A 12,482-nucleotide genomic window follows, 5' to 3' on the forward strand; every position below is an offset into this window, starting at 1 on the left:
CAAATTAATATGACCAAAAATTGCTACTTCTGCTGCTACAGTCCTAAAACGGTTATAACTAGACTTGGGCAAATATGCAAATTGTATATTTTGCATAAAATGCAAAAATGTCAAATTTTGCATATTTTTATTAAAGGTAGCATAAAGTGCATATAATTTGAAAATTTGGTGTTAACTATATATTTTTATATTCAAACTTACAGATAGCATGAAAATGCCAATATTTAATTTTGTTTTATAATCTCTTGGTATTCAAATTCTTGGTATACCTAGTAACTAATAAAAGACAGCGGCTTATAGTTTTGTCACGTTTTGTCCTGGAATTAAGGGTTTGTGTTTGCAAACACTAGGCAAAAATTTTTATTTGACGGTCAGTTTCACTTGGTTTTACTTTTGTTGTACAATTGAAGGCATAAACAACATGTATTTATAATTGTGAATAATTATTGTGCTTTGAAAATGCCAAAAATAAGCCAATGTTTCAACTTGGATAAAACCTTACAAAGAGCTATCTATGGATATGGATAAAGTTTATTGCTCATGTTATGGCAAATCCGTAAGTACATACGTATTATTTTTTATATTATTTTAAAAATTTACACGGTGGTACAAGCAAAGATTTTAAAATTGGAGATTACGTTTAACAAAAGTACCGACACAAGGCTAGTTCGCAATAAATCGATGTATTTTTTCTTTTTTCAAGCATTTTTTAAACTCCTTGCGATAAAAATAGGATACCTATTTAAAATTCAAATCATTCAATAGTCTACTGAAAGGTCGCTAACATTTTTTTTTCTAACAATAGCAAAGTTTGCTTTAATTTTGCTAAAAACAAAAACATATCATATATTGGACTTAATTAATTAAGTGCTTTTAATTTATGCTCACAGTATTTTTTCTTTAAATGTAGACAGAAAAGACCAAGAGCCTCTTGTAAATATTTGGGGATTGTTCCTTCTTGCACAGTCATTTCTTGACATTTTCAAGATTACTACACCGATTTTTATTTGATTTAATTTAAATATTTTAATTGTTATGCAAAAACGGTTCATTTTTAGTTTATTTCTACAATCTTAGATTTTAAAAATGGGTACAACTATTGACACGACAAAGAAAACGAAATAAAAAGGACGTACAATACAACCGAAGGATTCCGCGTTAAACGTTAACAAAAAGGATAGAAACTTAAGAGATTTTAATTCCATAGTTTTTTTATTTAAGTAAAAAAACGTAACGCGTGTTGTTCGCACCACAACACCCCCCCCTCACCTATAGGTGTAACGCACCGTAACGTTATACAGGACCGCCCTCTTGCGTTACGTAATGCTTGAACGACCCCTGAAATTTTATTTAAAAAATCCTTTATAAAAGGTATAATAATATAAAAGAATGCTTTCGGGCTACATCACAGAACGTTTTCGGAATTACTATTCCATCATCAGTGGATCCTAAAATATTTATACTTTTATAAGAATTAAATTCAATTAGAACTTTATTTATACCAATGACGCTAATGTTAACAGAAACATACGCGGCAGAAACACGAGCTGACACAGAGAGGACAAAAAGGATGTTAGAAGCAGCAGAGATGAAAACACTTAGAAAAATTGATGGCAAGACACTATAGGACAGAGCTAGAAGTACAGATCGTAGATGCAATGTGGAGAACATCAAGAACTGGGTAAAAAATAGAAGAGCAGAATGAGCAGAACGACAACTTAGTGGAGGCACATTGAAAAACAAAAAGAGTCATGTCTACATAAAAAGAAGAAGACGCTAATGTTAAATCTATTATCTCTTAATGAATGTTCCACATTTAATATTACAGGTTCTGTTGCAATTTTATGTAGCTTACCAATATTTCCGTCTTATGTATATCTATTTCTTGGACGTGAAATTACTGACTGGCCTATACTTTTGATCAATTTTAAAATAAGCGAAAGTTTTCTTTTGTTAGATTTACGTCTTAAACAAGTTAAATCCAGTTTTCTTACGTTTTTATGGTATTTTTGAATAACGCGAGGACACGACAAACGACTGAAATATTAGAAGCAAATAAGCAAATATAGATCACGCGAGATCTTTACATCATTTTTTCATTTATCATTTTTTTCTCGAGTAACTGAGTAACTTTTCTTTACACAGCAAACCAGAATTTCACCAGTAACTACTAGTGAAAAGTCTGCTGTTTTGGTTTTACTACATTATATATTTTTTTAGGGATTAACTACGATAATTGAAATTAAAATTAAATATTTTATTGACGTTCTGATTGCACGAAAAATTATCTACCGCCAAGTGATAAAATACAGAACATTTACTTTTTTGCATTTTGAAATCGATCTTCAAATTGAAAATGGAAATTTAATAAAATATGTAATTTTAATTATAGTCCAGTCGTCAGAGATTTGACCTCTAAAAATCATACGAACGGGGCTTCTCCCTACAACTCCCCCTCGTAGGGGGGAAACGGGAAACATCGATTTACCAAGAATGTGTAAGCCGCGGGCTGTGGAAAAAAAATTTTCAAACAAAAAATCTAGCTGAGATAATTTTGACCAAAAATATTTATTACCACTTTTTGCGTAGAATGAACCGTTCGCTCAGAAACAACGCTCGAAGCGACCAGCGATTTTAAATGTATGTTACGCGAGCGAAATCAATTTTTTAAATAAAATTTGAATCAACGGTAAAAATTCGATATCTTTTGATCAGAATATCCTATAGACAAAAATTAAAATGGGTTTCTAGATTCTGAGCTGCTATGTCTTGAACCAAAAGTAGAGAACTATGAAAAATTTGTCAAAAATGTGTCTAGAAAAGTTATCCCCAGAGGATGTAGACAACAATATGTTCCAGGGATTTCCAGCGAGTCCAAAAAACTAATAAGAACATACGAAACCTCCTATTCCACTGACCATTTTAGCCAAGAAACGGTTGACTGCGGAGCAGTACTACTCCAACAGCTAAGTCAAGCCAGACAGGAAAAGTGGATTGAGACCATGGAAAAAATGGACATGACACATAGTAGCAAAATAGCATGGAACCTTAGCGCAAAAAAACTTAGCGGTGATCCAAAAGAACATAAACCACCTTGCAAGGTTACAGCAAACCAAGTCGCTGCTCAACTCCTTATGAATGGAAGAACTACGAACCGATATAAGGATCCAAATACTAGAAGAAGATTGGATTCGGAGACAAACCTAGGAACTCTTTTTACACTAAAAGAACCCCACGACGGTATGAACAGGTTAAAAAACAAGAAAGCTGCAGTTGTGGATGATATATGTAGTGAACAAATAAAGCATCTAGGCCAAGGAGCAAAAAACTGGATCTTGAAACTTTATAACACGTGCTGCAAAGCCCGCGAAATTCCAAAATCATGGAGGAAATCTACAGTAATAGCCTTGTTAAAATCAGGAAAGGACCCAGAAAATCTCAGTAGCTACAGATCTATTTCGCTGTTGTGTCACTTTTTCAAACTATACGAGAGACTCATACTCGCCAAAATGAAAAAAAAACGACAAGGACCTCATCCCACAACAAGGACGATTCAGACCCGGCAAATCTTGCATCGGTCAAGTCCTCGCACTAACAGAACACATTAAAGAGAGCTTTGAAGAAAAACTTATAACAGGGGCTGCTTTCATAGATTTGACAGCAGCCTAGGAGACAGTAAGGCACTAAACATTGCTTTGCAAATTATACGACACTCTCAATGACCACCATTTGGGTAAGGTCGTATATTTCTTAGTGCAAAACAGACGTTTTTTCGTTATGCTGGAGGGTAAAGTAAGTGGGTGGAGAGTTAAAAAAAATGGCCTCCCACAGGGAAGTATTTTAGCACCAATGCTTTTCAATATATACACAAACGACCAACCTATGCCGACCGAAACCAAGCACTGCCTCTATGCTGACGATCTTGCAATATGTGCTCAAGGATATAGTTTTGAAGAAGTGAAGGAGAAACTCTAAACTGCTTTAAAAACAATGACAGCGTACTACCTGCAGAATTCCCTGAGCCCAATCGCTCTAAAACCGCTCTAAAAAGTCAGCGCTTTCCACCTTGGTGCAAAGGAAGCCAAACGAAAACTCCAAATTGCGTGGAATTCGTAATACATAAGAACACACAAACCATCCTATATATCTTGGAGTAACTCTGGACCGGCCCCTTACCTACAGACAACATTGCATAAAAACGAGAGGGAAAGTAACAACTAGGAACAGCATACTCATAAAGCTAACGGGAAGTAAATGGGATGCACGTTCTGGAGTTTTAAGAACAACGGCACAGGCACTGTGTTTCCCAACTGCTGAATATGCGTGCCCCGATTGGGGCAGATCTGCCTACACCAAACAAGTTGATACTGCTCTAAATGAGACATGCAGGACAGTAACGGGGTGCATGAAACCAACGCCACTCTCAAATCTATATAAAGCAGTGGGTTTTGCAGAACCTACAACACGCAGAGGCGTTGAAGAGCACATAGACACAATTAAACAGATCACAGACGAGCGGCTTGCCCTATACAAAGCTCGAACACCACGAAAGCGACTAAAATCCAGGAAAAGCTTCCTTGGAACAGTGCAGGATGAACCGCCTGAGTATTTTCCTCTTCCCCAGGTTCAATGGACCGGCCAGTCCCTAGACTTTAAAACGTGGAAAACTATGAATAGGATAAGAACGTGGGTCGCTCCATTAAAATCAAACATGGAAAAATGGGGAAAAATAGACCAAGATGATGTTAACTGTGACTGTGGAGAAGCACAGAATATTGAACATCTTCTAACATGTAGAAACTGTCCTCATCGATGTACCCTCGAAGATTTGTGGCTCGCCAACAAAAATGGAACCGACGTACCCCGATACAACATATATGCAACACACACACCTGATTTTTTTGTTACCCAAAAGAAGGCTATTGCGTACAAGCCAAGTAAGTCAACCGTCAGTTTTGAAAAACGTAACCCAAATTAACAACCTGTTGGATATACTTTTTCGCACAATTATTTTAAATATCTTTTTTAAAAACGATTTCCGAAGTTGAAACCGAAACTTAAACTTTATTTAAAATGTCTTTTCATTACAATCAATCGTGGCTTAATCCCAAATAGATATCATATTTAACTTAGGTATTCCACAAGAAAACAGTTTCTAAACCTTTTTATTGATATTAATACATAATTAATAATAATCACTAATTTAAAATTGCAAAAAATATTTATCAAAAATGCCAGGAGAAAGCTACAGAGTACGGCTCAATTGATATCTTCATTTTAGTATTAGCGTAAAGTTACAAACATGAAGAAAGTTGCTTCATTTTAATATCTAGGTTTTTATCCAGAAGTCTAGCAAACTGCCAAGTATATTTATGAACTTAAATCAATCGTAACAGCTGGAATTATTTGATTACGTGAGTCGTTATAAATGCTACCATATTAGGATTTTCGTCATTCGCTAAAAAAATTCATGGTTCCTAACAATGCTGTCCGCGATAAAAATAAACCTGACAACATAGATACATACATTAAAAACTGACAAACATTATTTTTTTGTTAAATAGACTAGATTGTGTTAGTTATATTGTGGTAATACATATTCATTCGCAGTTAATAAATATTTAATTTTCGTTGCTTTTTACACCTGCTGCAAGATATCGCAATATTTCGAAATGATGTATAATTTCTGGTTTCGGGAGTTTTTTAAATAAAAAATTATTTTTGTGTAAGACAACAAAAACTTTTTATAAGGATTGAATTCACATTGCTGCGATATAATCAAGATGTACCCATTTTTTGGGAATATCTTGATTACTATCCTAATTATATGTTATTTCCATATCAGATTATTTTAAAGACTCCATATATTGTAATTAGTTTGAACAGGTGCCTTATCAGGTTACTAACAATTATTAATATTAGATGTTATTAATATTGTATACGATCGACCCATAAGCCTACTCCCGCATCCATGCAAAATTCTCACAAAAATTACAACCTATCTAATAAATTCGACAGCTATTAACCTTCAGAACAGGCAGGTTTCCGCAAAGCTTATCAATATTATCTATAGAACAGATTCTTTTTTTTAGAATAGAACATTTAGACAGATATGCAACAACGAATACAATGTCTCAGTACACTTAGCCTTTGTTGACTATTACAAGGCATTTGACATTACTTTGTGTGGGTCCAATCAGAGATTGGACCCACACAAAAGGAAATGAATTAATTCATCAAGCCCAGAATAGAGAGAAATTTGCCTTATTGATCGCCAACCTCAACAAAGAAGGCACTTAGGAGGACAAGGCATTTGATTCAGTTGAACTGTGGGTCGTATTCAAAGCAATGGATAACGCGCTGATAGATTCGAGTGGTATAAGAATCCGCTAAAATATATATACGGAAATGCTACATTAAAAATAAAAATTGATTAGAACACAAAATCTAACAAAATAGACATTCATAGAGGAGTGAGGCAAGGCGATACGATTTCTGCGAAGTTATTCACCAAGGATCTAAGGAAGTTTTCAACACGCTTAACAGGAAGCAAAAAGGTTTAAATACTCTTCTTCTTTTTCTTTTAATGTAGACATGACTCTGTGTGATTTTCAATGCGCCTCCAGTAAGTTGTCGTTCCATCGTTTTCGTAGTCTTCCTACTGATCGTCTTCCTATTGGGGAACCGTCCCTTGCCGTCTTTACTACTCTATTTGTTGTCATTCTACTCTTCTATTAATTTCTTACCCAGTTCTTGATGTTCTCCACCTTGCATCTACGTCGTGTATCTGTACTTCTAGCTCTGTCCCATAGAGTCTTATATATATATATATATATATATATATATATATATATATATATATATATATATATATATATATATATATATATAAGACGAAATCTATGGATGGCACCAATTGATGCCAAAATGAGAGAGCATAGGTTACGATGGTTAAAAAAATATTTTGAGAATTACCTCCGATCTGGCCAAAACCAGATCCGAAATGACAAATAACTAATTTATTTTATAAATATTTTATAATCGATGCAAGAACTAGACTTAGATTACAAAAAAATCAAAACGATAGGAAGCATCTAGAAAGACCGCTGACGTAAACTTCGACATAAAACACCTGGTCGTTAAAGTATGTTTTTGAGATCAAGAGTTCTTATCGGTCAACAAAGTTGACAAACCCTGGCAAATTACATCCTTTTAAAAATAATAATGCCAACTACGAATTAAAATGTATGACTCAATGTACATAAAATGAAGCTCATACTTTTTTTTAAATCCTCCCAACGATTATTGTAAATCTCGACGGGATTGTGACTTCATTATGACGCAAATATGAAAGTAATATATAAAATGGGTACCTCAAATCCACCTAAAAACCATATGTCAAATAAGTTAAAATTAAAAATTTTGTCATCAAAACTGTGTATATCTTTATTTGCAGAGATGGGAGTTAAAAATTCCATAATAGTATGGTTATGTACAATGTTAACTTAAAAATGACAAGTCACTTTTCTTAATTAAGTACATACATTAATTATAGTGTATTTTTATGTATGAGAGAGTAATAAAACAATAAATTATGTATGCAAATCCCTAAACTGTTGATACGGGTGACTCAATAAAAAACAGATATTTGTCAACAAGTTTACAGAAGTATATAGGAAAACAATTTTAAAATGAGTATGACCACCACTTATAAAGGTTGGAGCAGAATAGAATACAATAGTTGTGAGGGTTACTAATCCCTAAATAAGGTTGCCAGTGTCGGAGTGATGGAGGTTAACAGGTACTAATGAATTTGCAAGAAATGTAAGATGTTTATTTTATTGGTTATATATAACCAATAAAAGTTTAATAAGTACCTACCTATTTGCAAAATAAAGTTTAATTCTTTAGATAAAATAAAACGTTTTATTTTATCTGAAATGAGTGCATTCCACGAAGTAAGGGTTTCAACAATCAAACATTTAATTCTTTAATTCCAGGAATCTACGACAGTAATTGACTAGATAATTACCTTCTAAACTTATTCCACAGAAAATGTGATAGTGGGTTTTTCCATTTTGTATATAGGAAGGTCCAAGTTTCGTATTCAAAATTCTTAACAGTTCACTAAAAGTAGGTACTTCAGTTGCAAGGTGCAGTTTATTGTGTATACTAGTGTTATGGAAAATTTGGAAGTGCCGTGTAAACGCCGAAAAATTGGTCCTCTAACAGTTAATGAGAAAACATTAATATTTAATTGTTTTAAATCATTTACATACAAACGTTTATGTGAAAGTGTTGATGAGACCGTTGAGTTAGTTAGCAGTACACTTGGTGTTGGGAAATCTACGATTACAGAGTTATTAAAGAAGAGAAATGTGGTAGTTTTCAAATGCCACGTAATGCTCCAGGGAAACCAAAATTTCAAATAGAATATCATTTTAAAGAAGGACTTCGACGGAAAGTGCATGAATTCTTCTTTAGACAAGAATTTCCAACATTGGATAAAGTTCTTGTCTCAGTTCGAGATGATAAGAATTACCCAGAAATGAGTCGAAGTACGTTATGGAAACTTTTAAAAGAAATAGGCTTCCGCTGGAAAAAGAATCCCAGAAAGTCTATTTTATTAGAAAGAAGCGATATTGTCATATGGAGAAGACATTTTCTAAGAACCATAAAGGAAATGAGAAACCAAAAAAGAAAAATTTTATCTTGATGAAACATGGATTAACGAGGGTCATACACCAAATAAATTTTGGCAGGATGAAACTGTTACAAGTCAAAGGCACGCTTTTGTAAATAACTTATCTACTGGTTTAAACCCACCATCAGGAAAGGGACGCAGGCTGATAATAGTGCACATTGGCAGTTCAGACGGTTTTGTTGAAGGTGGTTTATTAACTTTTGAATCAACTCGTACCGGTGACTACCATGAAGACATGGACGCTGATGTCTTTCAAGAATGGTTCGAACAAATGATAGATCTTCTTCCTAAGAACTGTGTAATAGTAATGGATAATGCAAGTTATCACTCCAGACTTATAGAAGGACTGCCCACAACCAAGTGGTTAAAAAAAGACTTGCAGAATTGGCTGAGTTCAAAAAATATTATGTACCATCCCGGATCTATAAGAAAGGAACTTTATTCGTTGTGTGCCCTTCATAAAGAAAAATTTAAAAAATACGAAATTGATGAAATTGCCAAAAATCGTGGAATGACAGTACTTAGATCCCCACCATATCATTGTGAATTAAACCCGATTGAACTGGTATGGGCACAGATAAAGAGTGAAGTTTCAAGAAAAAATACCACTTTTAAAATTCATGATGTTAAACAGTTGTTTTTGGAGGCCGTAAATAATGTAAAACCTGAAAACTGGGAAAAGGCAGTAAATCACACTATTAAAGAAGAGGAAAAAATGTGGACGCTGGACAATATTACTGATAAAATGATCGAGCCAGTTATTATAAATCTTGGTTCTGAAAGTTCATCTTCTGAATCTGATTTGGATTTGTAACAAGTAGCTGTAAGTTTTATATTATAATTTTTATTCATCTATTTAACATACCTTAGACGGTTTTAAAAACTCTTTTTCTCTTTTGTAATTTTTAAAAATTAAAAAAAATGTGAATTTTTTAAAACCCTTTTTAATGTAGGCCAGTCAGTTCTAATATAGTGTGTGATAAAAGAGGTCACTTTTGTTTACATACACATAACACTTTATAACACTGAAATAATTCATTTATTTTTTACAATTATTCAAAGTAATTTTTCAATTAATCTTGAGCACGCCCATGGAGTGGTCGGAGCTACCAGTTAAAATTATGCTAATTACTCTCTCGTTCATAAAAATAAACTATAATATATATTAAACAGATTTAAAAGGAAATAATTATGCCCACTTTTTTCATTACTGATTTCCATCTTTGTTTGTTTTGCAAAATGTGTAGTGCATTTCACCAATCCAGTCTTACTCTCCCTTTTTTTTGTCTCAGAACTAGTTGTAGATTTTGATTCCAAATCTTTTATACTAAAAGGTTTATCTGATGTAGTTGGAGATGCGGAATTATACAATTTATTAAAATACCTGCCTTAATACGTACCTTAATAGTTCTTTGTGGCAATTTTTGAGGCTTTTTAAGAGTGGTTACAAAGTGGTTCATATTCAGATGGAATAGACATAGGTAACAGTGTAAAATTTCAGCATTAAGTTGCCAAGAAAAAATTATTATGATGACTTCTTACCTTGTAGTGTTGCTGCCCCAGAGCCCAGCTTCAATTTGTTCCCCACACTTGAAAAAAATGATAGTTTTTTTATTTGTCTTTGTGGATCTTCCAATACTTTTTTGATCACATTATTGGTCTGATGACTGTTTTATAAATTCTGCCTTTCATTATTTTCCCTTTCTTCTTCCTTCTTGTATGTAGGCTTTAAAGCCTGTTTCTTCTTCAATATTAGCCTCCTAAATTGTTTAAATTGTCGCACCATCTTTTTCTTGGTTTGCCAATACTTCCTTCGTCCATTTGATGACTTATCTCGTGCTATTCGTACCTACTATCCTATCCTCTGCCATTCTACTAATGTGTTCGTTCCACTCCTGTTTCCGTCTTTTCACCCATCCATTTGTCTTCTATATTGCATGCTCTTCTTATGTTTTCGCTTCTCTCCCTATCCAATAGACTTTTCCCTGATATTCGTCGGAGTATTTTCATCTCTGTTGTTTCTAGTAGTCGTCTTGTTTTAGATGTGTCAGGTCTTGTCTCCGCCGTGTATGTTAATATAGGTCTAATTGCTGCTTTATAGATTCTTGTTTTTGTGTCTTGTCTTAGGTGTTTGTTCTTCCAGATTGTGTCATTAAGAGATCCCGCAGCTTTACTTGCTTTTAAGCTTTGTTGTCGTACTTCTTCTTCAACATCTCCGTAACTAGTTATATCTATTCCCAGATATTTAAACCTTGCTTCCTGCTTTATTATCTTCCCATCAATTTCGATTTTACATCGTAGTGGGTATTTAGATGTTGTCATACATTTGGTTTTTTCTGCTGATATTATCATATTGTATTTCTTGGCTGTTGTATTGAAGATGTGTGTTAATCATTGGAGTTCGTCTTCTGTCTCGGCGATTAATGCGGCGTCGACTGCATAACATAATATTTGGATTTCTTTGTTCCTCATTCTGTAGCCATGACTTTTACGTACTGCTTGTATTATTTCGTCCATTATTATATTAAAGAGAAGTGGGCTTAACGAGTCACCCTGCCTGATTCCGCTTTGTACTGGTATACACTGTGTTAGTTTTCCATTTACCTTTGCCTGTATTCGATTATGGAAGTAGATGTTTTCGATGGTTTGTATAATATTGAATGGTATGTTTCTTTTAAACAGTAGGTGTAAGACGTCTTCGACTTGGATGCGATCGAAAGCCTTTGTCAGGTCTATAAAACATAGATATGCTGGTTTATTGTACTCGATGGCCTTTTCTGTGATTTGTCTTAGTACAAATACGGCGTCTACGCAGGATTTCCGGATCTGAATCCTTGTTGTTCATCTGATAAAGTTGTTAGTTTATTGATTTTGTTGGTTAGGACTTTTGTGGTAAGCTTAAGTGCAGTGTTCAGTAGATTTATACCTCTATAATTGTTGGGGTCTTCTTTATCTCCTTTCTTGAACATTGGTATCATTATGCTGTTTCTCCATGCGTCTGTTATCTTGCAGTGCAATATAAGTTTTGTCATCACTAGGGTTATACTTTCTCCTCCGTGTTTTAGAACCTCGTTGGTTATTCCGTCTGGTCCTGGTGACTTTCTATTTTTGAGTGAATTTATGGCTATTTCTACTTCCTGAAAAGTGATTTCTATTTCGTGTCTTAATTCAGGTACGGTATTGTGTTAATTATTATTTTCCTTTGCTTTAAACAGTTCCGTCAGGTATCTTTCCCATTCGTTTGCTGGTATGTTATTGTATGCCTTCAATTCTGCCATTTCTTTCCGTTCTTTTCCCGAGATTTTTATTTCTTCATATTGTTTCATTCAGGCAACCTGCGGCTCTGTTTGCTCTATTCACTTGATTTTCTACTCCTGTTTCGAGCTTCTTGTAGCTAGATAATGTGATACCTAGATATTTAAACTCCATCACTTGTTCTATTATCTGACCTTCCAGCTCCAATTTAGATCTTAGTAAATTTGCTGTTGTAACCATGCATTTTGTCTTTTTTGGGGAAATTAACATATTAAATTGTCTGGCGGTTATATTAAATTGGTGCAGTATACGTTGTAAATCATCTTCACTTTGAGAAAGTGGTGTTCATTATTTCATTCAATCAGGTTGAGCAATACAGGACTCAGAGAATCTCCCTGTTTTTTTTTCTACTTTTACTTTTATTTTGTTATTTTAGTAGATATTTTCGATCGTCTTTCAGTCATTGACGCGTCAGTGTAAAGAACTTTGTTATATTTATTTTTGTTTATACGTTATAAAAAGA

The 12,482-nt window shown here is 33.9% G+C and overlaps 1 protein-coding gene across 2 annotated transcripts in view; it reads left to right on the forward strand.

Moving 5' to 3' along the window:
• The window catches only part of Atg10 (Autophagy-related 10), a 122,343-nt gene that overhangs the window by 36,827 nt on the left and 73,034 nt on the right, over positions 1-12,482 (forward strand). The window contains exon 1 of one of the 2 annotated variants that reach the window (XM_072531076.1): positions 531-556. The exons of the other annotated variant lie outside the window; for it this stretch is intronic. Coding sequence (XP_072387177.1) covers positions 546-556 — 11 coding nt within the window. The 5' untranslated portion in view covers positions 531-545. Of the gene's footprint in view, positions 1-530; positions 557-12,482 lie in introns of those variants that run through there. 2 annotated transcript variants of the gene reach the window in all.

Source organism: Diabrotica undecimpunctata, chromosome 1 (genome assembly GCF_040954645.1).
Source record: "Diabrotica undecimpunctata isolate CICGRU chromosome 1, icDiaUnde3, whole genome shotgun sequence".
NCBI lineage: Eukaryota > Metazoa > Arthropoda > Insecta > Coleoptera > Chrysomelidae > Diabrotica > Diabrotica undecimpunctata.